Raw genomic sequence first — 27941 nt, 5'->3', positions numbered from 1 at the left:
TGAACCCACAGAATGGAGCCACTGCCTTACTCTGTCTCATGTGGAACTGGACCCTGTACTGTGGGTTGGGTGGACCTTGATGGTTTAATAAAAGTAGAAAGAAAGCCTATTTCCAGGAAGGAAGGAAGGGTCCAATAGGTCTTTCATAAAGAACTAGAAGTCAGTTACTAAAGCATTTTATTTTAGAAGATCATAAAGCAAATGTTTATCATATTTATTTGCCTTGTTAAAAAAAAAAAGGCAAAGCCCTTGAGCTTGTTTCAGGAGTATCTGAGAGGGCATTACAATATTAGAATTATAGATTCAAAAGGTATTTAGTATTAAACTCCTACCACTGCAACACTAGAACTGGCTAATGTCATCTGAATATTGTATAAATACTTCTAGAAATTGGTAGTAAGATCACAGCATTTTTCTACCTTAAAGGACCCTTCAAGGTAATTATTATTTAACAAAAAGGCTGTTATATACATGAAACAGGCTGTTTTTTCTCTTGAGGAACTGAATCTGCCTTAGTGAAACTTTTCTCCCATCTATCTGAGGCCTCCCCTTGGACACAGTGTAAAGCAAATCCATTGCTCTTCTGCACAATGACTGCTCAAGTATTTGAAGACCATTATTATTTTTTTTTCCATCATCTTTTCTTCCCTAGGCAGAACACTCTGAAGTCTTTGAGTTTCTGTGTTATTTATTCTTATCCCTAATTTATAACTGTACACATATTTATAGAGCACCTACTATGTATGAGTCTGGCATTTCTAAATTTAAACCTTTTCCTTGCAGTAAATTGTAAAGGAAAAGAAAGCTGGTTGTATTCTTTTCTGTTATGCTCAGGTAATAGAAAATGAAGTGTGTGTGTGTGAGTGTGTGTGTGTTTGCTTGCACACATGTGTATGGATATATGTATATATGCACACACATCTATATATTGTACATATCATAAAATATGGGGAATGAAAACTGGAAAGGTAATAAACAAGTTGAAAAACTAATTGGACATTTAAAATGAATCTTTTTACTTTTGATGGTTTAAGAGAGGAATTATGGGGCTAATTACAGCTGCCTTTTAGGGACAGAGCTGTCCAAATATGCACTGCAGCTGATTGGCAGTCCTAGATGCCTGTAAGGAGAGAAATGCAGTTTTAACAGCCTGTTGAGTTTTGTTCTGGACTAAGACACAGAAAGTAAATGAAAACCAAATTGCAAAAAGAAACAACATTAATTCAAATTCTGCTCTTGCCAAAGTTTTGATCTTTTGTCCCAGTAAAGTCCAATTTACCTTTGTCTTCAGTGGTAAAAATATTTACCCACCAATAAGTAAACTTGCTAAATAAATTAATAGTATAAGAAGACTTCAAGGGGATGTTCCAAGTATTCATGCAAACAAACTAGTACTTTCTAGTATTTTTGTAGTATATAAGTACTCAATACAAATATATGATTATGTCTTGTTAAAGTGTCATTTACATATAATGTAATATAATTATAAGTCTTTCTTACAGATTTATTAAAATAGATGAGATCTACCAAGGATATTATAGGCCCAATGGGAAGAATTAGAAAGAAATCATCCTATTTTTTAATAACATACTGTCTTAGAGAGCTGTCACTAATTCAGACAGGTCTTTCTTATTATTCTAAGTTGGTGAGAAAATAGCATATAAATTGGATTTTGACCCGGGTTCGATCCCTGGGTTGGGAAGATCCCCTGGAGAAGGAAATGGCAACCCACTCCACTATTCTTGCCTGGCGAATCCCATGGACAGAGGAGCCTGGCGGGCTACAGTCCACGGGGTCGCAAAGAGTCGTTCATGACTGAGCGACTTCACACGCACACTCTTTGCAAGCATTTAGAAATAGGAGCAGTAGTTTTGGTATGGCTCTTCCTGGACCCACAGGAAGGACCTATTCATCCATCTGTCCACCTATCTGTCCTTCCATTTGTTCACTGAATAAATACTTATTGAGCCAGATGCTAGGTGCTAGGCACTTCTAGATGCTAGGCACTTCTACTGCCTACCAGTAGAATAAATCAGTTAATCAAAACAGAGAACAAAGCCCCTTCTGACCTCAAAGAGCTCTTCTTTTAGGAATAATGATCATTAGTCACTAATTAATGTTTTTATCAACTATCAGCTCTACCTATGAGCTGGGTATTTTCCACTTCAGTTCAGCTGCTCAGTCGTGTCAAACTCTTGAGGTGACACCACGGACTGCAGCAGGCCAGGCTTCCCTGTCCATCACCAACTCCTGGAGCTTGCTCAAAGTCATGTCCATTGAGTCAGTGATATCATCCAACCATCTCATCGTCTGTTGTCCCCTTTTCCTCCTGCCTTCAATCTTTCCCAACATCAGGGTCTTTTCCATTGAGTCAGTTCTTCACATCAGGTGGCCAAAATATTGGAGTTTCAGCTTCAGCATCAGTCCTTCCAATGAATATTCAGGACTTATTTCCTTTAGGATGGACTGGCTGGATCTCCTTGCAGTCCAAGGGACTCTCAAGAGTCTTCTCCAACACCATAGTTCAAAAACATCAATTCAACTTAAAAAAAAAAAAACTAATCATGTGCTACAAGATTAGCCAAGTTCCAGGTTCTTCTCTTTATTTTTTTCTTTGTATTAAATAGCCACCTCGTTCCTCAGGCTGCCAATGGAACTGGTGGCAGAGTCCTCTGGTGTAAGTGCTGAGAGTCTCGGCCATGACAGAATCCCTCATACACTGAGCTTGTCACTAGGAAACAGCTTGAATAGGAAGGGGATTCTTCCCATTCATGTTTTGCCTCTCACACCTTCCTTCCTTGAATATAGGATAATTGCAAGGATGGACCATTTGACAGTAGCGGCAGGTACATTTCTTCCTTCTATTTATTTTCCCCGCATGCCAGTCCTGCTAAGAACCCAGGCTGTGAATTTTTGATGTGGAGAGCTGTTCACTAAGCTTGTCCTGAAGAAGAGGATGAAGGGAAAGTGGTGGTTCTATAACCATTATCAAATTTTGGTTTAACACTCAACATTGTCAGATGGGTATCCGTAAGCAAATAAAAGCATACCTTTGCATGAGCCTCTATTAGTCAATCCTGGTAGCATTTGTGTTGTGGTATACATCTTCCCAGATGTCATATCAGATGTCATCTCATTTGATCCCCATCAGGGTGCCCTAAGGCAGAAGATAGAGCCCTACTTTACAGAAGAGGAAACCTAGGATTACAAGGAATTTGCCCCAGGTCAAATAGCAAATGTCCAAACTAAGACTTTAACCCTGGCCCTGTGATTCCAAGACCAGTGCTCCTTCTAACAGGCCACATGGTTCACTTTTATTATCTTGACTTGCGGTGTTGGAGATAAGCAGGGTTCAGGTTGTTGTTTTCCCTGTGTTACAAAGGAAAGTCCTGAGACTGAAAACGTTCAGTGCTTTGCCAGGGTTGAATAGGGAGTGGTAGAACTGGGATTTAAGTCCAGACCATCTGAATCGAATCCTAGTCTTTCTGCTGTATAGCCTTGCTGGATGTAACACATGCACACACACACACACACGTACACATACACAGTGTGTGGATTAGTTATAGGGTAAATTAGGTAAGGACTGCTAAACCTGGTCTGGAGACTTACTATGATGGGAAAATGTACTTGTGCTTTTGATATGTGCTTGTGATAATTGTGCACCCTATTCTTCCTTTTAGTATCGGTGGGCGATCACTCTAAGCTTTATGATTATTCTTAAGATTTCTTTCCTTTTGTTTATGTACTGAACATCTAACAGCTAGAGTCACATTTAAAGCAGCCATGTGGATATCCTTGTGAATACTTCCAGCTTGAATGTACTGTTTGTTTTTTGTAGTTATATCTATAGATCTGTCTGCCTGTCTCTGGCAGAGAGTGTTATCATCGTGTTTTCCCTGTTTCTTGATACTCTGTGAAAGTATTGCAGAAATAAAAGAACTGTCTTTATTCTTTGATCTCTCTTATGCTTTATACATTCTGAAAAATTGAGGGAGAACAAAGGAAATCTATGCTTTAGTGTTTGCCCTTAGTATTGAGAATCAGGTTTAAAAGAGGCTTTAAAATTTTAGAAGCCAGAATGGGAAGACACTGGGAAGAAGGATCCCATGTGGTCAGGCAGACCAGGTATTTCTTTGACACCAGCCTTTGGGTTGAGAGACAGGACTTCCCTGGTGGCTCAGACAGTAAAGCGTCTGCCTACAATGCGGGAGACCCGGGTTCAATCCCTGGGTTGGGAAGATCCCCTGGAGAAGGAAATGGCAATCCACTCCAGTACCATTGCCTGGAAAATCCCATGGACAGAGGAGCCTGGTAGGCTACAGTCCATGGAGTCGCTAAGAGTCAGACATGACTGAGCGACTTCACTTCACTTGGGTTGAGAAGACTATTTTTAAATGTTTCTCTACTGTCCTAGATTCATAGACATGAATGGCCTCATTGGACATTAAGATCTATATAGATGTTACTTCCTGGAGAAGGCAATGGCACCCCACTCCAGTACTCTTGCCTGGAAAATCCCATGGACAGAGGAGCCTGGTAGGCTGCAGAACATGGAGTCGCAAAGAGTCGGGCACGACTGAGCGACTTCACTTTCACTTTTTCCTTTCATGCATTGGAGAAGGAAATGGCAACCCACTCCAGTGTTCTTGCCTGGAGAATCCCAGGGACGGGGGAGCCTGGTGGGCCACCATCTATGGGGTCGCACAGAGTCGGACACTACTGAAGCGACTTAGCAGCAGCAGCAGCAGATGTTACTTCCTAAGTGTAATAAATATAAACAAAATTATCAGTGCACACACCCAGAAATCACTTATAACACAGGGCAACTTGCTTTTCCTGTGAACTTTCAGAGATGGAATCCTTCTAATGCCACCTAATATTGGCAAAAAGGGATTTGAGGCTCTGTGCTCAGTAATGGCACTGCTTTGTTCTTATACATACGTACTTATAGATTATATCCTTCTTTTGCCGGTACTCATATCTATAATATAGAAAGTAGATCAACTGTATATAGCATTTTATGATTAAGAACCACTAAGTCTTTTGTGTTGAACTTCAGCAAGAACTAAAAGAAAACTTGTAAATATCTCACTTCATCACTACCACAGCCCTGAGAATTAGACATAAATTCCTAGAACCAATTACTAATCAGGAACCCACGTCTCAGAGAGGTTAAGTGACTTCCTTAAGGAAACAGGACATGACATGCTGTGACCAGTACTGGAAGCTAGCCTTCCAAATGCAGCATTTTAGCTCTGTTAAGAAAAGTCTAATGACCCAAAGCCTTAACAGAATCTTCCAGTGTTATTCAGACTTTTATGTAGCTCACTTTGTGAAGGCTTCCTGCTGTCACAGCTATCTTGGGAGATGGGAATGGCTTTTCCTAGATCTTTCTGCATTATTATTGTTGTTTTATTTTTAGTTCTATTTTCATGAAAAATGTACTTTTAGCCCAGGAAAGTAGCATAGCAGCAGTTTATCAGAGTGTTCCAGAATCGGGGCAGGGGGTCCTTATCTCACCTACAAATTAAGGGTACCTTCATGGTTCCCACTGCAGTATTCTTGCCTGGAAAATCCCATGGACGGAGGAGCCTGGTAGGCTGCAGTCCATGGGGTCGCTAAGAGTCGGACACGACTGAGCGACTTCACTTTCACATTTCACTTTCACACATTGAACCCACTCCAGTGTTCTTGCCTGGAGAATCCCAGGGACGGGGGAACCTGGTGGGCTGCCGTCTCTGGGGTCTCACAGAGTCGGACACGACTGAAGTGACTTAGCTTAGCTTAGCTTCATGGTTCCTGGGGTAGAAGGAATGCACAATCAACTTGCCCACAGTGGACAACTAAAGCCAGAGGTCACTTGTCCTCTGCCTGGTCCCATGCTCCGCTCTTCCTCCTAGCTCTTCAAGCCCTGACATAGTGCATGAAATAATTCTGTTTCCTCTGCAAGTAGAAGGAGGTTCCGGAGACAGGGGGAGAATGAATATTCATTGAATACTCGCTCTGTATAAGGAGCAATGTCAGGACTCTGATGAACATTTTCTCAATAACTGCAGTGGTTCCATGAGTTTGGTGTCATCTCCATTTTTCAGATGGGGAACCTGGGACCAGAGTAGCTTTTCCAAAGTGGCACGGGTAGTGAGGGATGAAACCTGGACAGGAGCCCCAATCTGTATGGTCCCAAAGCCTGCGTGCACTCTGTCTACATGGGATGCCCTCCCTCCTGCTGGAGAAAGCCACAGACCATGGCTTTCTTGCAGTCTTCTGGAGACCATTAAGTGTCACAGAGCACAGCGCCACCCAGAGGGAAGAGCCTGGCTGGACTTAGGAGTTAGTTAGGCCTGGGTTTGAGTCTGGTGTTAGCCATTTAGTATTGATTGCTTCAGCATATTGCTTACCTGCTGTGGACCTTCATTAACTCACCTCTAAAAAGGAAAGCTACCTATAGGGCCAGGAACCTGTGAGGATTAGACAACAGGGTATATGCACAAGGCCTAACTTGGAAGGTGTTCACTAACTGATGCTCTTTATTTTATGGTGATTATCATTCTACTTTTTTTTTTCCCTTTTGATGAAAGTGTTAGATCACCAGAAACCTACAAGGGTGCTCTGACTTCTCTAGTTTGTCACATCTGTCTGGTCTGACTCTTGGGAAGCTTTGCTGGTCCATCTGATGGGAGTCGTGCAGGGTGAGAAGTAGGGTCAGCTGCAGCAGAGGTAGCATCAGGAACCACTGGACCACAAAACCTCCCCTCGGCTGCTCCAGAATGATTAGAAGGAGGTGTGCATTAAGGTATTACAAGGCAGAAAGAAACTGGGGGACTGGGAGTAGCAACCAACCCGGCTGTCATTACTTGCAGGGCCAGGGAAGTGGGACGGGGGTCAGGGCGACGCCTCCTTGGATTCACAGAGGTGAGTCAGTGAGAGAGACAAGGTTTCTACTTACTTTCCCTGGTCCCCTGGGTGCAAGTCAGGAGCATTGTCCACCTTGGTTGAGCTTGTTTGATAAATGAGGGATGCATTGATCATTGTTAATGCTAGGATGCAGACGTGGTCTTCAGACTCTTTGACAACAGCCAGGGTGGCATGGTCACCGGCCAGGGAGAGTGGACAAGGGCCACAGTGCTGGAGCAGGGTCCTCAAGACAAGGTTCACTTGTGTGTGCTGGCCAGTAACACTCAGCTGCTGGGGCCTCGGAGAAGCACAGGAGGGACACTGGGGCAAAAAGAGTGTGTCACTCGGAGGCAGAGAGGTTGGTTAAGGCACAGCTGTTGTCAACTGGTGGAGAAATATTTCAGCATTTGAACCAGTGGTCCACATGTACTGGTATCTATCATGCACCAGCCCAGCGTGTGTGATCATAGGGATTTTCAGTGTGCATTTGAATAAAGCCCCCAAACGTGCAAGGCTTGAAGAGCATTTTGTATGTCTCATTGGCAGTATGAGGTGAAATAGTTGTCTAGTAACCATCACCAGCATTGGCTTCTGGTACTCCGTTCTGGGTTCTTTTTAGGAATCTGTATTTGGAGAAAGTGTGGACTTAGCACTCACTTAAGGAAGAATAACTTTGATAAGGGCCAGGTGGGTGTTCTTTCTCGTTACTGGTTTCACGTTTTGCAGACCTCCCTAGCTCTCCCTAGCTGTGTCCTGCTGCAGGCACCTGGTTGAGACCCTGTGTGTCACGTTACTCCCACAGGAGCCCTTTGTGACCTCCTGGGGACTAGTCTTTGTGGCAGAGGCCTTTGCTGGGGGAATGCCTGGCTCTCCCAGCTCTTCCTTGCTCATTCCAGGGCCCATGTCATCTTTACATCTTCCTTTTCTCAGACTTAGGGTGAGGTCTTTGAAACATATGTTCATCTACCTTTAGATAGTTTATCATTAACTGAAAATAACCCTTCAGATAGACTTAAGGGTAGTTTTCCAGCTTATTTAAAAGGTTTCTTTATATCAGTGGAGTATTTGCTAGCTGGCTCCTATAAATAGATTCTCTGGTGTATTTGAGAGTGTATACACTAACAGCTTGAAAGAGAGGTTTGGTGCATTGCTAAAGAACTTTTAAAGTTGCAAATGCAATCAGAAATAGAGATACATATGAATAATGATTATCTATTTAGTCTTCTAACTTTGCCAGACGCATCCACACATTTTCTCCTGTGATGCGTGAGGTCTCCATCTCGGATTCTTTGCAGATGGAAAGGCTGCCACATACATTTCTAATGGGTAGTGGGGTGGCTGGAAGGTGTTACCATGAGTCCCTCCAGTTGCACGTCTTGCAGCTATTTTAAGGTTTTCATCCAATGACACATGATTCCATCTCCCTGCTCCCATTTGTCTTTCGGTACTTACCTTTCTGGATTACGAGGCTTTGCTCTTCTCCATAAAATGGTTGGAATCCTCAGATTTAGGCCAAGAAAAAGTAGACTTTAATTTCCATTCTAGACTCGTGTTAGCACACAGATTTTCCTGAAGATAGCAGTAGTGCAGTCTGGATCTTTGCTGAAGAAGTGGCCCTTCGTATCGCCGTGGGACCCAGGAATGGTGGGCAAACAGTTCGCTCTGAGAAGAGCCAGCCGGCTGGGAGGTGGAACCGCGCCTTCTGCTGGCGCCCGGGGCCGCTCTGAGAGCCAGCGACCTTCCTTTGGGGCTCCTGATATCGAGCTGGGGAATGAGTAATTGGGACTCGCCAAAGTGTTTAAACACCAGAATTGAAATTAATGTCCCCTCATTGCCAGCTACGCTGACAATACATTACAGCAAACACCTTCCCAAAGTGAAATGAATGTTTGTTTATCCTCATGAAATATACATCAAAACATGTTGGTGGAAGAAGCCCTAATGAGGGAAGGGGCCAGGTTTCCTGTTAATTCCAGGAGAAAGAGTTAACGGAGGTGAAGGTTTCTTTTTTCTTCCTTTCTTTTCCTTTCCTTCTTTTTTTTTTTTTTTTTTTTAAAGAATAACCTGTCCACAGCTGTGTATCTAGGACATTAATATGGGTTTAATGAAAACTCCAGTTGATCTGTCCAAAGATATTGATGAGCATTGCCCAGCCGTATTAATCATCTCCTTGAGGGAGGAAATGAAGGGAATGGGTGAGCAGGTTTCTGTCAGATGCCAATCCAAATGAAGAGATGTAAAAAAAGAATTTTTTTTTCTTTTTAAATTCTCCACAGCTACATCTATTTCCCAGGACATAGGTTGGGCCAGCAGGGAATGAGAAGGACCCATGACAGCACAGGAAATTCTGAGGCACATTTAACGTTAAATCATTAAGCTTCTGCCAATAAATCCATTACTGTTAATTATATTGAGATGGCCAGCGATCCGCTGATAATATTACTTCATTGATTTTCGTTCGACGTGGATCGAGGTTCTGGCTTTCATCTCTTTGGTGATTTTCTTCTCCCATTTCTTCCTCCCTCTCCTCATCTCCTTCTCCGCCTGCTCTCCACACCCACCCCTCCCCTCCCGCCTTCCCCCTGGAGCTTCTGCAGTAATGCAGTTCCCCTCTCTCTGGCGATACAGTTCTCTCCCTAAGTGCCAAATGTTTCTTGATAGGAACAAGCTACATTTCTTTATGGCTTATGGCAAACTGCCTTGATTACTTCTACTGCTGTACCCATTATGTGAATTAAATATGTATTCAGTTGCATGCTGCTTGCGATGTTATTGCGGGGTGACATATGGTACTGACTCAATTAGAATGAAACTAGCATTAGATAACCCTTCTGATTACACGAATCCTGACCGGCTCCTCCTCGGCCTCCCCTCTGTGCTCTCGCTCGCTCTCTCCAGCGCAGGTTTGCATTATCAGCTATCATCTCCACCACGTCAGATGCTGGCTGGGGGCTGGGAAGGGGGTAGACTGTGGGTTTCTGGGAAAGAAGGCATCTCAGACAGACAGACAGACAGTAAAAGGGCTGGTGGGGAAGGACTATAAAGGACTTTATGCTTGCCTTTGGAATTAACCTTTAATGTTACATTTTTTTGGAAGTGGTTGTCAGGCCTGCTGTGAGAAGAGGCCAGAAAGGTCTCTCTAAGGTTAGAAGATCAGAAAAGGAAAGAAAAAGAAAGACTGTGAAGTGACTGCTGTGTGTGTGATGAGTTAGCCCTTACCTTGAAATCGTTCATTTAAAAAATAACACTTTTTTTTTCATGTCTCATACTTATTCTAACACCAGTGATTCATTTTGTTTTTATAGCACACCTGGATTCAACATTAAGCCATTTGATTCCCGTCAGCATCTGATATTACAGGTGGGGCAGGAATTGTCGCCCCCATTTTACAGATGAAGCAGTGGAGACACAGGCCACATTACATTGTAGTTTAAGGTCACAAAGTCACATGATGCCAAAATGAGAAGGAATGCTTAAGAATGCAGAAGGTTCTAAAGGGCAGCTCGAGGATGTGCTAAAACCTGAGAATTTTTAGCTCTTACAAAGGAAGTACTTTGACTCTCTGGGCAGGGACAATTCCTGGAAATTCTTGTCCCAACACATGCAATTCACCAGAGAGCAGCTGGCATATAAGATTTCCTTCTGAAGAGTAATTTCTTTCCTTGATCATTTTCATCACCTTTTAAACTGTTCTAAGCTACCTTCCTTTTGCTTTTCCTGCTCTATCGCTTCTCCTTGCCAAGTAAGAACCTGGAGACCGTTAGCTTCCTCTCATCTAGCCACACCTGGTGCTGGAGCAGTTTCCCAGTCCGGAACTTAGGCCAGGGCCTGCAGGCCAGCTTGGATTTTCTCAGGGTCTGATAGGAAGGCTGCTGGACCCAAGACTGCCTGCATGACTGTTGTAGCGTCCAATGGGACTTCTTACCCATGACCATCTCAAGTCTGCAGGTCTGTTTGAACGTCTGTTGTATGTATTTGTGTGCATGTACGCTTAGTCGCTTCAGTCATGTCTGATACTCTTTGTGACCTTATGAACTGTAGCCCGCCAGGCTCCTCAGTCCATGGGATTCTCCAGGCAAGTGGGTTGCCATGCCCTCCTCCAGGGGATCTTCCCAGGCCAGAGATCAAACCTGTGCCTCCTGCATTGCAGGGTTCTTTTACCACTGAGCCACCGGGAAGCCCCCAGATGTACTTGTGTGCACCACACCATATGCCGGGGGAAATATTAAAAATGGATAATGTATATGGTCACTGGCCATATACAGCTCATATCCAGGCAGAAAAAGTAGCATGAGGGTCAAGGTAGCTACAAAATGAGAATGATGTGACCTCAAAGGTTCCACAGTTGCACGTATTAACTTTAGCTGGAATTTTCTAGAAGTATGCTTTTGCTTAGCCCAGTACCTTGAGTATAGCGGGCATTCAGCAGATGATGAATGGATGAATAAATGAACGAATGAATCAGAGAGATCAGTGTGCTCATGGTAATAATGGGGCAGGTTTTTGTGTAGGAGGATGGGGCCGCTTCCAGATAACACAACCATCCATCCCATCCTGGCCCCCTAGCCTGCTTTCCCATTACAATAATGATCACTAACTGATAGATCACTTTACACTGAAAATAACCTTTCAAAAAGCTCTAAAAAGATACGCACAGAAAAAGGAATAAAAATGCTTGCCTGTGGAGACTCGGAGTGAGGTAAGGGATGGAGAGAATGGAGGCAAAGTAGGGACCAAGACTCAGCAGTGAATGGGAATCATAATGTGTTCACTGTAGACGTGATTTTATATTGTAGAGAGATACCTACTTAAAAATAAGATTAAAATAAAAAAACTTTCCAGGAAGCATTAACTTACCTAATTTTCACAGCAACCATGTGTATATAGGGGAATATTTGTATTATGTTCTAATTTATATAAGGAAACCAAGGCACAGAGAGGTGAAGTTAGTAAGTTGTAGCGTGAAGACTGAATCCAGATGCGTTCTTTCCACCGTAGCATGTGGCATCTGTGAGCTTTGGCCCAGCTGTGCCAGGGCGTGCCTGTGTGTTGGGATCCTCCCTGGACCTCTGTTGGACACTGTGAGTGTGTGTGTACTGAGGTCTCAGCAGAAGGGGAGGAGGGGAGGGGCTAGAGGCCCTCCCCACTGCCACTGAAGCCTGGCAGATTTATATTCCCAGTAGATCTGACTGGTGCTATAAGAAGAGGGGTCTCTGCACCAGCCCTGGAGTTCAGAGTCACTCTCCAGGATGGAAGGCAGCATGGTAGCTTGAGCCTGGTCCTGAGGGTGGGCCAGCCACTCTCTGGGCACCTTGGAGGAACCTAGAAGGAGCTGAGGACAAGTCTGGCACAGAGAAATGCCAAAAATTGCTGGTCTTATAAACTTAGTAAAGTGCAGCATGTGTTTTTGAGGGTAAAGTGCAACCTTTGTGCGGCATCCCTCAGGTAGGTGTGTCCTTTACTCTGTTCAGCAGTGCTCCCACCTCGCCACCCTGGCCCCCTCTGCTCTTTCTCTGTGACCTCCCCCTAGGGCTGACTCCTCTGGCAGGACAGAGTGAGAGTGGTGCCCTCAGCTGTCCTCACGTGTTCTCACGTAGTGTATCTGTCATTCCGTCGTAGGTTTCTTGTGCTTTTGCTCCCCAGGCCCAGCTGGTTCAGAGCAAGGCCTTTTCCTGAGCATCACATAGCCGATGAAGACAGGCTCTGACCGTAGACTCCAAGGGTGATCGACTGCCCTGAACACAAAATAACTTTTAACAACTTGTTTCTAATCAGAGGTTATCTTATGCCTGTGTGCCCTTCAGAAGAGTAAGGACAGTGTTTTCTATGGCCAGCCCTCTGGGTGGGCCATGTTCTGTTTTGATTTTATCTAAAACCGCCCGTTGTTTCTTCTGTATCTAGTGACTCAGGTCCTGCCTCCGTGAAGCCTTCTGGTAGGACTGTTCTAGGCTTCACACCCCCTCCAGTGATGCTAAGATTTCTTACTTCTAGAAACTTCCTGTGCTTCTGCTGTGATGAGATTTCTACCTCTCCAGGTCACGGGAGCTCCCAGTTAACAAATCCAATCTACACTCCTTTCATAGTAGATTCTTGCCATATTTACTACCAGTGATACTTCTATAATGAGACTCTCACCTCTCCTGATTTCCATTTTATCCTGATTTGCTTCATAGCTCCTTGATGAAGCCTTCTCAGTTAACCTAAGTGGTACCTCTCTTTTGACTCTTGACTGAAATATTCCCCACCATTGCCCATGACTTCATTTATCACCTAAATACTCATGGCTCACAAATGTATCACTTGTAATCTCACTGAAGACAGGGGACTTCTCTTTCTTCTCTTTCTCTACATTCCCCCTTGAACAACACAATGCCTGAACCAAAGCCAATATCCAGTAAATGTTTATTGAACAAGTGGTAAATGAAACCCTATATTTTCCTCCCAGACTGATTCTTTGAATTTCAGATCTGCATGTATAACTGCCTAGCAGGTATCTCTACATCTACATTCAACAGAATTCTCAAACTCTACACATCCAGGGCAGACCACGTCAAATCTTCTTCGTCTATTCCTGCTCTCTTTCATTTGAAAGAGAAAAAATCCAGAAGCCTCCTATTTGTGTTGAACTCTTTTTTACTAAGCTTGCCGCACCCCTATCAAAATATTAGGCAATTTGTGTTAATTCTAACAGTCAACATTTATTGAACACTTTGTGCCAGACTTGGTGCCAGGTGAGGGAGTATAAAGGTAAACACACACACCCTAACTATATCCTGTATCATCTGGCCTCCCCAAATGCCACAGCCCTCGGTCAGGCCCTTACTGCCTTTCACCCAGACAGCTGACCTCCTAGTTGGTGTCTCTGCCCCAGTTCTGTTTGCCCTCTCTAGGATCCACCTTGACACTCTTAACCTGAAAACCTGCTTGCCATACCCCTATTGAGGAGTCTTCACTGGCAGCCCCAATGTCAGAAGCTGTAGTCCTGAATCTCAAAACTATTGTGCTGTGATCAGTTGTGAAGTATGTCACAAGTAATTTTGATATTAATAGTAGTCTAAGACCTGAGGTTTGCAAATTATTTAAAAATTTAAACTAATTCAGATTATCACCATAAAAATGTCACTTTCACTCACTTGAAGTCCCATATGCTGAGCCGAGTAGAGTAGAAGACATAACTTTACAGCCTGCTGGGAATTATGCATTTCTGTGACACACCCTCTGGAGTATCCTTTAAATCTGATCATGAATGAGTGTGCATGTGTAATGAGTGTGCGAGGCTGAAGTCTTCATGACTGACCCTGAAAGCTTTAGGGTAACCTACATTAACCTCATGATCTGCTGCTGCTGCTGCTAAGTTGCTTCAGTTGTGTCCAACTCTGTGCGACCCCAGAGACTGCAGCCCACCAGGCTCCATCCCTGGGATTCTCCAGGCAAGAACACTGGAGGGGGTTGCCATTTCCTTCTCCAATGCGTGAAAGTGAAGTCGCTCAGTCATGTCTGACTCTTAGCGACCCCATGGACTGCAACCTACCAGGCTTCTCTGTCCATGGGATTTTCCAGGCAAGAGTACTAGAGTGGGTTGCCATTGCCTTCTCCAAACTCATGATCTAGCCCTTGTCTATTTCACTGGGGCTATTTCTTAACATTTTCTTAATACTTAAGAAATACTTAAAAGCTGCCACTTTTTCACTTCCACTCTTTAAGATCATCTCTTCTATTAGGAATTCCTGTACCTACCACCTCCATATACTACTGCTAATCATGCAGATGCTAGCAGAGACCTTTCCTGCCTACTGTGACCCAGTCTTAGATATTCCTTCTTTGTGTTCACTTTGCCTTGTATATTCCTTCAAGGTAATATATAACTTATATTACTTAGTCTTCGTAATTTTATTTTTTGCGCCTCATTTTAATTTTTACATGTTTAGTTTCCCATTGGACTATAAGCACTTTGACTTCAATATCTTTTTATATTCTTCCAATTTCTTAGGACGGGCTTGGACATACAGTGGCGATGGTGGTTAGTCGCTAAGTCGTATCTCACTCTGCAACCCCATGGACTGTAGCCTGCCAGGCATTCCCTGAATCCCGGCAAGGCACCTCTGTCCGTGAGATTTTCCAGGCAAGAATACTGGAGTGGGCTGCCATTTCCTTCTCCAGGGGACCTTCCTAACTCAGGGATCAAACCCTGAGATAAATACCATATACCAATAAATATAGATACCATCTTACCCACTAATCCCAATGTTCTGCAGAGTCAGGCGTCTTCAGTACAAAATTCTATCTTGATGTCCCTAGACAGGGCATCTGAGGAGAGTCCTGATTCATCCATGTGTGGATATATGGCCCTAGACATTTCCATAGAACTTGTATACACCTGTTTCTATCTGCCTAGTCTACTTATGAGACTCTTCTGAAATGGTCACTTGAAACAAATTGGAGGAAGTATGGAGAAGAAGATATAGTGGGTAAAGTATGGCCCCTGTGATTATTATTGATCCCGTGGCCCCGAATGTCCAGCAGAAGGGTTCAGATAAGTGGTGAGAAATGGAGACCCAGTGCTTACTTGAGCACAGATGACATATGCTGAAGCCAGAGTTAAGGACTTTCTGTCTGGTCAAAATGTGCAGGATATATTAGACTAGAGAGAGATTGAAGACAGAGATTTAACCAGGAGACAAAAGGACCTGGGGTGTGAGTAAGTGAATGGTATTTCGGGAATGAAAAGGATTAGATTGTTTTGAAAGTAAGATTAGCAGAGCCTGGTAACCATCCAAAGATGGAGCCTGAAGGACAGCTATGACTCAAGGATGACTGAATCATTTAAGTCATCTATTAATTTGGCTTCTAGAAAATGTTTGAGATGAGAGATGACTCAGTATAATGAAAAACTGTCTAACGATTATAACTGACCCTAAATAGCTGGAGGGTGCGGTCACAGATACCACCTAAGCCTGTAACTGCCAGAAATGAGGTTTCGCCAGGGATAAAGGCCTCTGCTGTGTTGTATCCAAGTTTGAACTAGGTTCTGAGATGGTGTCCATCTCTACCTATGTGTCTACATGTGTAGATTTTCTAATCTGGTTACTGGGAGGATGGGCTTGGCATTAATAAGAACAAGGGAATTAGGAAAGGAGGGGATTCGAATGAGAGCTAGAGTTTTGTTCATTACAGACGCTGGCAGATTTTTCAGTTTCATAGAATATTGTGGATGCTGTATAATTGTTGATTTCTTATGGGCTACATCTCTGACATTCATTTGACTTTGTCTCTCCAGAGAGAAAGCACAGTCTCCTATAATCACACTTTATTTTCAGGGGCTTCCAAGGCATAGCTCTCAAGTTTCTGGGATCTCCTTTCTAGGAGGAGCCAGAGTTTGTTGTGGTGGGAGAAGAACGAACTTGGACTTTGGAGTCAGATGGACGTGAATTTGTGTCCCAGGTCCTCCGTCTACTGTGGGGCACTGGGCAGGTTACCTAGTTTATGTTGTGTCTGTTTTCTCAATACTAAAAGTGGAGTGTATTTAGTTGATATATATATATCAATACTAGCATCACCTACTTCATAGGGTTTGGGGAAGGATAATCATAATAGTAGTAGCTAATGTAAGCTTACAGTTTACTTACAAGCACTGTTATTTTACATTCATTATTTCTTTTAATCATCCCTGAAAAACTGTAAAGGCTCTAGTATCAGTGTACTCATTATATTGACCAGTAAACTGGACTTAGAAGAGTTAAGTAACTTCCCTAAAAGACCTAGGTAGTAATTGACAGAATGAGGATTTGAACCTAGGTTGAATGACTGCAACAGCTGAGCCCTTAATGACTGAAACAAAGCTTTGTCGCCTCCCAAATATCAATCTTTCTGTGAAAATCGGGAAGCTCTGCTAAAACTCCCATTCAGATTAACTGCCTCCTGTACCATGTTCCTGGAACAAAATATCTGTAGTTTTAATAAGCATATATTTTATGATTTCAACCCTTTATTCAGCCTTTTAGTCATTTGTTTAAAGTCCTTCTTTGTTCCCTAAATTATAAGCGTTTGAACACAGGAACTGTGCCTACCTATGTATTTTCCCTCCAATACCTTCTTTATACATAGGTGTTCTCAATGTTAATTTGTTGAAAAGAAATTATATGAAAGGCTCAACTTTCCCAAAGGGGAGTTACCTTTGGTACCTTGGGGTCACTTTTGCCTGTCACCAAAAGGAAAGACTAGTGTCAAGGAGTACTATAAGCAACACTAATGAAATGTGATCATTTAAAATAATGAAATAATGTCAGTTAGTCTGATATAGTCCTTACCTCACCTCCTCACCCCTAACACACAAGTGTCATAAAAACAGAGGTGATCTTTGCTCAGTCAGTAAGTTGTTTGTGACATTTAGAATTGAACCAGATAAGAAATGAAGTATTGGAAACCAGTTCCTCTTTGCCTCCAGGTATCACACATGCTATATCCCGTTTGGTCTTAACTGTTTTCTCACATCAGTCCCTTCAGTTGGAATGCAAGCCTTGTGCTGAAGCTGAGCTGTGCTGTGGTCTGACTTCCTATTGGTAGAGAGTGGGTCTGGGCAGTTGAGGTGGACATAAGTGAATGCCATTATTCGCACTTGAGACAGAGAAAAGAAACTCCATGACCGCTTGGGTAGCAGCAGAGGGAGAAGGTAAGACTCCCATCTCTGAAGGCCTTTAGGTTTAAAGTGCATGATTAACAGACACACACTACTGTGTATAATACAGATAAATAATAAGGACTTACCGTACAGCACAAGAAACAACATCCTGTAACATCCGATGATGGAAAAGAATTTGAAAAAAACTGTATAAACTGAATCGCTTTGCTGTACACCTGAAACTAACAAGGCGTTGTGAATCAATTACACGTCAATATAAAACAAAAACAAAACAACAGCAAAGTGCCTTTTAGCTGCTCTTGGTTGCAAAGCCGAGTGATGATAATGGTCCTGTTGGTAAAAATAATGATGCACAGAGCGTTTCATCCTTATCAAGCTACCTCTTATCCCTGTTCTTTGAGAAACAGCCCCGTGTGGGTGAATAGGAGGAATCACAAAATTGTGTTCAGTAAAAGGCTGTTAGTTGTTGTTCTTGTTTTGTCTTCTTTCCACCCCAGCCCTGTTCTTTCCTGATCCTGAATGAATCTCGCTGTAGTTACGTCTCACCATCCAGCACACACTGTTGGCAGCCTTCCCCATGTGAAGCTATGGAGGCATTGGCACGGGAGGCCTCTCTATGGCCCACTAAAGGCTGTAAGCACACCAGTCCGTGCAGTTGACTGGACAGGGTGCCCAGAGGTCACCCATCCCCAAATCCTTCGACTCTTATTTCAAACATGATTCTAACTGGATGGTTGTCTGGTTTCCCTACCCCTGCCAGAATATATGCGTGGTCATCACCAATATTTACTGAGCAGTACCTGCAGGTCGTGGTTTAGCCACCTTGGATATGGACTCAGGGAATCCTCACCACCGCCCCAGGAGCTGGGAAACAGGATTGTCTCCATTTTCCTGGTGAGGACCCAGCAGGGAGGGAATCAGAAACAAGGTCCCACAGCCATCAGTAAAGGTCAGGTTTGGCTTCCAGGATCTAGTACCACAGCTGTGTGAACTCGAACACTGTGCTACCTGTGAAGAAGAGCAAACTCCGAGAGGCAGTCAAGCTATAAAAAGCCCAGCAGATGGAGTTTACATAGGACAGGCTTGCCGATTCCCACCTAGCAGTGGGCCTGGGTGATAATTGGCATTCATAATGATAAATGATTTGGGTCCTGAAGAAGAAGCCAAGTTATGTTCAAGATTCCCATCTATCTGTCTATCTGGATATTTTTCAAAAGTGAAACAAAGCAAACAAAAAGAAGCTAGAGGAAAGATAACATATTAAGTGGCTTATATCTAAAATAATGAAAATCAACACAGTTTTGGTTAAACCCCTAGGAACAGGGAGACGAGGCAGCTTTCTAGAGTGGTTTTTTTCACAGGAGTTAATTTTTTTCCTCCTTATCTACTCCTGGCTTCCAGAATCTGTTCCCTGGGTGTCTTCCCCAGAACAAAGGTTATGGACCCATGGACTGCTTGTACCTCCTCTCTAGACTCTTGTTCCAGAAAAGATGACGTGAATTTATGAATCACCCTCTGCTGTGAACAGGGTGCCTTGTGCCTGCTGTTGCTTTGCTTCTAGGGTGGCAGGTAGAAGGACGGCAGGGCAGCAAATAGCAGTCCTTTCTTAAACCACCATGAACGTGGAAGGGGGTGGTCAGGGGATTCGAGAGCAGAGAGGGGAAATCAGGTCTTTGTCTGGAGGGAAATGCTGTGACCACCCCTTCAGGTCTGTTAAGTGTCTACTGCATAAGAAGGAAATTCTCTTCCTTGCTTCCACCTCCCCCTAGCCCTGTTCTTTTTTCTCCCTTTGTAGAATAATATAAAATAGAAAAGCCCAGCAGAAAGGGAGCTATGATGCTGTCGTCCCTGGCGTTGATGTTATTTATTTTCCTCAGTTGCTGCTCTGGAAGCCCGGAGTTGACAGAGCGGTTTTGTAGAATAGAAACATTATAGACTGTTACTGTCAGAGTGTTAAATGTGATGGATAGAGAAATAGAGGCGAAGGAGGGGACTTAATACTGAGAGCCAGGGTGCTCATGGGAAAATAAACCATCCGCATATAAGAAATGAATGAGGTAATGTGGCGGGAGGTAATGGGCTTTCGCAACATGCCGGAACAGAGATGCTTATTACAGGGTGTGCTTAACCCTTGGCGTGCTGATTTCCTTTTGTGGGTTCCCGGGCTCTCCGCCGTGTCCCTCGGTGTGAGCATGTGTGTGGCTTTTCTTCAGGCAGGGAAGCAGGCTTGTGTAGGAGTGGAGACAAACGTGTGCTTAATAACGCGGTGTTAGCAGCAGCCTGTACATCAGAAAGCCTTGGCAGCCCCCGAGGGGTTTGGAATCCCTGGGGCTGCAGGAAACGGAATACGCCCTGATTTCCGGGTTAGGGAGAAGCAGGGAGGCACGCTGGGGGAGCTGGGGGCTCTGTTGGTTTCTCCATGGGGGACTTCTGAGGGGTGCTTTGGTTTCCTGGGAGAGAAGTTCATTCATGTTACTTGGCCTCCTTAGTGGCCCTGAAAGATTCCCTGCCGCTTTACGTAGACAGTGCCTAGCTGTTCTACTGTCCGGAATGTAGTGGCTTTGCTGCGAGTTGGGAGGGAGAGAAGCAGAGAGCGGGCATCTTTATTAACTCCTTGTCAGGTTGTATAGAGCGTGTCAGGGGGAGACCCAGCCTGAGATGGATGATGGAAGGGGTCTAGCTAGCCTAGGTGAGGTGGAGGGAAGTGAACTGAAAGGTGGCCAGGTTCCATGGACAAGGTGCTTTCCCTTTGTATTGGGTTCCCATGACCTTTCCTACCTATCTTTGTGTCCTGGTGGTGACCAGCCCTGTGACAAGCATTTAGCAAGCTATCAGGGCTCGGTTAATGGGGCCCTCATCTAGCTTTGGTGATTACCCGCTGTGTGGTCTTGAACAAGTCATTTACCTTCTCTAGGTGTTAGTTTTCTCTTCTATGGTAGGGGGATAATAACACCTCATAGGTTTATTATCAAGATTAAGCATACTCATGCTATTGAAAGGGTAAGTAGGCTATAAAACATTATGCAAGCACCAAAGTATTACCAGTATTTCTGCAGTTAGCGACAGAACAATACCTGTGTATTAAGGATCCAGTAAAAAAACGTCACCCAAGAAATTAACATTTTCAAGCTAGCAGCTTCATATGCTTTTACCCAGACAGCACTGTTTTTGTCTGCTGTTAAAGTGTGTCTCTCTGCTTTCAGTGGTGGTTACTTCAGCAAGGACGCTGCCCTGGCTTGATGTTCCTATTGTTGGCGCTGGGTCAGCAGGAGACTCAGAAACTCTTGCAGGGGACGATTGTCACCTAGAGCGGGGGTTTTCCTTCCCTTCCTATTCAGAGGTTTCACAGAATCACTGAATGCTGTGAAATTAGTCCGTGTCCATCATTGGCCTTGATTTGGCTTATGAAGTGCCTCTTGCTGAAGCACAGACCTCACCTCTAGCAGCTTTTGGACCTTTCCTCAGAGCTCTTCCATACAAGAGGTTCCTCAACCCAACCTCATCCTCTGAGATCTAGCTGCGGCCTCTGAGGTCATGTCTCCAGAAGCCCTATCCTGAAGATGGTCCACATTCTGGGTATTTTTTAGTTGTCATTGAAGCCTGCAAAGATCCTCAGTATTTCCACAGAAGCAGAAGGACCTCAGTTGTCTGGTCTGATCAACCATGGTCTGGACTCTGTCCCAGGTCTTAGGCTAGCATGTGGTGCCCTCTGGTGAGGTACAGGTCTGGTCTATTGCCTCGCTTCCTGTTTCCTATCTCTCTTCCTCAGTAAGGGGTCTGGACCTCCCAGGCAAATTGGTCTCCTTACTGTCTTCCTGCTCCTTGTGGGATGCCTTTATGTCATCCATGTATATCTAGTTTCTATTCATCTTTCAAATTTGCTCCTTCTTATTTTTTTTCCCAGTAATTACAGCTTTAATTGTCTTCTCTTGATTCTTCAAATTTATTCTACTGTATGTAACAGCTGGCTATATACAGTTTTTTTTTTGGTGTTTCTCTGGCTGTTTCACATGAGACTATCTCATCTTTCCAAGAGTATTAAATTTTCCCCCAAAAAAGGGATAGCCCTGTATATACTTTTTCTTGTAATTGGCATCCAGTGCCCTCTTCTGCAATCATTTGTCATCTATGTCATTATAATGCTTCTATAATATAGAGCTATTTTTTTTGCTTATTTCTGGTCTTCTGGAAATAGACTAGCAATGCCTTATAGAAAAAAGCATTATCTTAGGTATCTTTGGCTGTCCCAAGGTGACTAATATATAGCCCCTCTTGTTATTTCTTCAGCTTATTGGCAGTTTTTAACAGAAAAGTTCTCTTCCTGCACTTACCTAGTTTACATACTCAGACCTCCTTATATTCAGCCTTGAATGGAATGGTAATAAAAATCCATGTGTAAAGGGAAAGGGTACCACCCTGTGATGGGGTCTTGTCTCTCTCTGAATAATATTGTTGGTACATGTCAGTAACCATGTCTGAGGATTAGATGCAATGATGGATCTCAGAGTCTTGAATGGGGTGTCGCGCAGCAGGCATCGGAACTTGTTCATCACAGTAATGGCAGCAGCATCCACAGTAATAATAATCTTAGGAAGCAGTAGTAGTCACAGTAATTTCTGATGCCCAATTCACATGCCTTTTTTTCTCTTTTTATGTTTTGATCGAGTTTCAGATATAATCAAATAATAGAAACTATAAGCTGGGGAACAATAACATCAGACTCTTTAAACGTAAGTCTTCCCTGTGCTAGTGGGATCCTTCTGCTCCTTCTTGCTCTAAAGGCTGGAACCCTATCATGCTGTCTTCCTGAGTGCCTCTGTACCAGGATATTCTCTTCAAATATGTGCCTACCAAAGCCAACTCCTCTTAGGTTCAGGAAGGAAGGTGTGTATTAGGACTCAAAAAAAACCTCAAAGCTCAGTCGCTCAGTCATGTCTGACTCCTTGTGACCCCATGGACTGTAGCCCGCCGGGATCCTCTGTCTATGGGATTTCCCAAGCAAGAATACTGGAGTGGGTTGCCATTTCCTTCTGCAGGGGATCTTCTGGACTCAGGGTCTCCTGCATGGCAGGTGGGTTCTTTACCACTGAGCCACAAGGGAAGCCCTGTATATAGGAATAATGAGGTACAAATCCTTAGATTTGTTTAAAATTTATAAAAAGGAAAGTAATAAGGGATGAGGAGGAGAGATCTAATTTCTGGCCCTTTCAGGAGATTTTGCCTCTGCATTTTTTAAATTCCACTAGGACGCCTAGAATAGTAAGATTTGCAGACTGTGGAGCTCAGGTGAAAGGCAGAATGATGCAAAGCTTCCAGATTTTTCCCTCGCTGATTAGTGATTTTTCTAAATCCCTTTCTTTTCTATGTCAAAACACAGTTGCCGTCCTTGAACCTCACCAACTATGATCTCAGAATTGTGTGCACTGAGGTCTTTGAAAAAGGGAATGATCAGGGCTCAGGAGGGGGCATTGCTGGTGTATGCAGTAGCCAGTGTCGGTTCTGGGGGTGTTTATAGAACGCGGATTCACAGGACTGGTCCCAGCAGGTTGGCTCTGGTCTAGAAACCTGCATTTCATAAACACTTTTGATGAATTTGATGCTGGTGGTACATACTTTACTCTTTGGGAAATAGCTCTACCTCCATATATCTTCCATTCCACTTGTGCTGAAGGTCTTCTTATGGGTCCTGAAGCTGATAACTCATTGCCATGTGAGAGAATTTAAAATGCTGCATATGTGTTCACTTCAGTAATGTACAGAAAAATTGAGGACACAGAGATGAATGGCATGGGTTTTGCACAGGGATGATGTGCATTTGTAAAGCATTTCATATTTTTCACTGAGCTATACACTTGAGATTTGTGCACTTTTCCATATCTGTTACATACCAAAATTTTAAAAATATCTATCATCTTTTTATTAATAGCACTGATATATGACCCAACCCAAGAACTTTTGATCTACATCAAGCACCTATTTTGAAGAAGAATAAGAACTGATGGTATGGACCCATGGTTTTCTAGGAGCCAGCTGCCATTTAAGGGATATTAAGATTCACGTCAGCCCCTTTGGTTAACATATGTGGCTTGTAGCAATTCTGGGTGGCATTGAGGACACAGAGCTCCCTTGAGCCTCCTGGTAGTATGAGGTGATTACCATGATGAGGTTTTTTGGTGTCGACCATTCTTAGATTAGAATGCTTGTTGTCCGAACTGGGTAACAAGAAAAACAGGAGCTCATCCTGAGCTCACCTTCTCAAGCACAAGGCTCAGACTATCTCCAAAGTCATGGAGATTTTTTTTTTTCGTGACCTCATTCTGGTAGAGTTTCTGTATTCATGGATATAATTTTGCATTTACCCTCTCACATCAGAACTTTCCTATCTTGAGTTTACTGTTCATTTTGAGTTGTGTTTGGGTGTATTTGTGCACTCATGGGACTATACAGTGAGTAGTATGTACATGCATATATGTGTATGCCTTTGTTCATGTGATGAATGAGTGTGTACATGCATATATGTGTGTGCCTGTGTTCATGTGATGGATGAGTATGTACATGCATATATGTATGTGCCTGTGTTCATGTGATGAATGAGTGTGTACATGCATATATGTGTGTTCATGTGATGGATGAGTATGTACATGCATATATGTGTGTGCCTGTGTTCATGTGATGAATGAGTGTGTACATGCATACATGTGTGTGCCTGTGTTCATGTGATGGATGAGTATGTACATGCATATATGTGTGTGCCTGTGTTCATGTGATGAATGAGTGTGTACATGCATACATGTGTGTGCCTGTGTTCATGTGATGGATGAGTGTGTACATGCATATATGTGTGTGCCTGTGTTCATATGATGGATGAGTGTGTACATGCATATATGTGTGTACCTGTGTTCATGTGATGAATGAGTGTGTACATGCATATATGTGTGTGCCTGTGTTCATGTGATGAATGAGTGTGTACATGCATATATGTGTGTGCCTGTGTTCATTTGATGGGCCAACCTGTTCACATGATCTCTTGGAGAGACTTTGTTCCAGAATGCAGAGATAATTAACTTTTTGTGCGAGTTCCATGGATGGCCAGTCATATAAGGGCTTTTGAGTTTTAACAACCTAGTGTTTCCAAGTATCTATTATCCCTGTCAGGCTTGTCCCACTGTGCTATTCTGAATGGGAGAAAAGGCAGGGACACTTGAGGAGGCGAAGTAAAGTTAAGAGAGAAAGGAGAGTGTTTTAGTCAAGCTGAGTTGTGTGTCATGGATTACTGAGTATTGTTGAATTATGGTGGTGGAGCTGGAGGAGGAAAAGGGCAAGAGACCCTTTGCCCTTCAACACCCCCTGTCCTCTCGAACACTCATAAATACAAACACACACACAATGACTCTTTGCTGATTATCATGAGCCTAAACTCATTTCATCTAAGATGACCTGCTTGCCAAGAGCCTAAGCCTCCATGAGACAACCTGGGTGTCTGCCCTTGCTGGTCAAAACCACCGTGTCCCTCACTGGCTGTTAATCAGGGTCTAGGAAATGGGAACCCACTCTAGTGTTCTTGCCTGGAGAATCCCAGGGATGGGGAAGCCTGGTGGGCTGCCGTCTGTGGGGTGGCACAGAGTCGGACACGAATGAAGCAACTTAGCAGCAGCAGGAAAGTCTAGCCTTGTGCTGGACTAGGCTCTCTGTCTGAACCCGGCAGCATAGCTTCTCTCAGACCCAAGACAGGTTGGGAAGGAAAAGGGATGGTTCCTCCTTCTCCTTTTTCCTAGACCTCTCCTCCACACACCTCCAACAGCACCCCTGAGGACCCAACCACCTTGTTACAATGGGCTCTGGGTTCAGAGCAACTTTCCTACAAATCTCTTTTTATTGACGTCTCCTCCAATTTACCCATCCCGAATTGCATTTGAATCAGTGGAGAGAAGGAGAGAGAAGGGGAGAGGTACCCCCCCCTCCACCAGCTCTTGGAAAAGCAGCTCAGAACCAGCTTTATTTGGTAAAATGCTGCAATATATGCTTGTCAGAAATAATTTATTCCTGTTAGCTGTAATCTGAAGGAAAACAGATACAAGTCCTATAGTTAAAAAAAAAAAGTAAAGTAGTCTTGCTTTCGCTGACAGTACAAAGGTGTCATATACAAGAAGGATTGACACAGACCAAGGGGTCTTGTGGGAAATATGATAATAACTATAAAGAAGACAGATTATTCCCCAGTTGCCAACATTCAAACCTTTTTACAGTCAGTTCAAACATATAAAACTTTATTGCTCTAGCAGAAAGGGGAACAATTTCTGGTTGCACAGCTTTCCCAGGGCTGGGTTTATACTGTCTGTGTTATTGCTCTATAGTGGCATTTTAAAGTTTATTGAACAAGACTTTTACAATTGAAGGAAGTATATAAAACTGTAAATTTATTAGATTTTTCAGGATAAGTGCCCTTTCTAGTTGTGCTCAAGAATTCGGAGCTACGAGAAACTGCTAGTTACAAGACTTATTAATATTAAAGACTGAGGCTACGCACATTTTATACCTTAACTGATCGCAAAAATAATATTATTATATTACTGAACGTCAGCGCTCTGATGCTGTGGAATTGGATGAATACACACATGTAGAACTTTAAGTGCCAGATATGTCTATGTTTCACTGGCCAAAAAGTTAGCTTTTGTTATATCTTACTTTATTTAATTTTAACACAATCGGTCAAGATACAACCCTGTTCAGTGAAGAATGTCTCAGGGTAAGTGTTTTGGTCTAAGATCCTTGCTGATTTCCCAGCACTTCTCACTGTTTGACTGTAATGTAAGTACAAGTGGTAGATTTTAAGAACATATTTTAGGTGAAGTAATATATCGTAGCATCCGCAGACAACAGTTATTCTTTTGATAATCAAAATACGACTAAGAAAAGTTCTCTTTTGTGTTTTCCACCTTCTCATTTTTCAAGTCTTTGAGGGATATGATTTGAGGAATTTTGAAATGTTTGTGATAATCTGTATCAGAGTTTCTCAGCCTCTGCAGTATTGACTTTTGTAGGTCAGAGCTTTCTTTGCTGGGAGGGCTGTTCTGTGCACTGAAGATGGTCAGTTGCATCCTTGTTTGCTACCGTAGGTACCAGCAGCTTCTCCATTCCTCCACTGTGACAACCAAAAATGTCTCCAGACAATGTCTCCGGATGTCCCCTGGAGTGTGCTCACCTCATGTTGAGAAGCACTCATTTATACGGTAGCGTGTCTTTGAGAAAAAATAAACTTTACTCTAAATAGAGAATATGGGTTATGTCTGGTGATGAAAAAAAAAGAAAAGAAACAAACCTACAGTTACCAAATATGATAAATGATAGGATTATTTACTTCCAGAAATACCTGACTGTGGACTTCTCTTAAACAGTGTATTCCCCAAAGAATGTAACAGAACTCAGTCCTGAAAACTCTCTATATGATTTCTCAGGACTGTATCCTTCTATTAACAGATGAGTCCTGCTGGCCCATCTGTGTCAGAGGGTGTGTGCTGCAGGGTATATCTACTTAGGAAACTGGATTGCATATTCTTTTTGTGTTACCTATGATTCATCACTATGTCTTTGCCTCTTTGATTTTTCATATGCATATGCAGAAACATATGCATATATATACATATATATGTTTATATTACGTGACTATACAGGGAAGAATTTGAGCAGTACAGAGACAGACAATTTTGATTATAATTTTCTCACTTGACAGCTTTAATTTTGAGGTACCATCAACTTGCCTTTAATTTTCAATTTGTGTTCTAGCATTTTTTTAACCTCTTCAGAAGGTTTTATTAGTGGATACATTAAAAACATTCCAAGAAGTTGTTTTTAGCACCTGTTCACCTTCATGCTGCCTAATGTTATGCAAGTTGTCTGTGTGAAGGGCACTTTGATCTGGGGTTTTGTGTTAATTTGCCTAATAGCCACAGCATTTACAGAAATAATTAAGATAATATGTTTTCAAAAGAGATTAAATTTTAAAAAGCCTTTAGTTTTTGATTGCCTGAGTTTTTGAAGTCCTACATTTTCATTTTATTTTTTTCTCTTCTTTTTAAAATTCTAGACACCTGTGACTTACTAAACAGTATCTTGAAAGGGATCTGGATTCTATTGTCCCTGTAGCCACTGCTCTTTTCTCTCTCTGGCTTCCGACGGCTGGATGATGTTAGCTGTATGACAGTATGTCTTTTCTCCCTTTCTTGCCGTCTCTGTAGGTGGACCCCTACCCTGTAGATGCATCAGGGAGTTTCTTTTGTGAAGATGCATGACATCCTTAAGAAGTATGGGATAAATTCAGCTTATTCATTAAATATCTTGCTGATAAGCTGGGTATTCATTGAATGAATGGAAAGCAAATCATATTAGCAATCTGTCATGGGTCTGGCTA

General features: G+C 43.0%; 1 protein-coding gene across 8 annotated transcripts in view; it reads left to right on the top strand.

The window, feature by feature from the left end:
- PBX1 (PBX homeobox 1) overlaps positions 1 to 27941 on the top strand; it is a 335848-nt gene that overhangs the window by 122342 nt on the left and 185565 nt on the right. The window contains exon 1 of one of the 8 annotated variants that reach the window (XM_055587223.1): positions 9840 to 10842. The exons of the other annotated variants lie outside the window; for them this stretch is intronic. Coding sequence (XP_055443198.1) covers positions 10806 to 10842 — 37 coding nt within the window. The 5' untranslated portion in view covers positions 9840 to 10805. Of the gene's footprint in view, positions 1 to 9839; positions 10843 to 27941 lie in introns of those variants that run through there. 8 annotated transcript variants of the gene reach the window in all.

Source organism: Bubalus kerabau, chromosome 6 (genome assembly GCF_029407905.1).
Source record: "Bubalus kerabau isolate K-KA32 ecotype Philippines breed swamp buffalo chromosome 6, PCC_UOA_SB_1v2, whole genome shotgun sequence".
Classification (NCBI taxonomy): Eukaryota; Metazoa; Chordata; class Mammalia; order Artiodactyla; family Bovidae; genus Bubalus; species Bubalus kerabau.
Note: the sequence above shows the minus strand (reverse complement) of the source record. Positions and strands in the feature narration are given on the sequence as shown.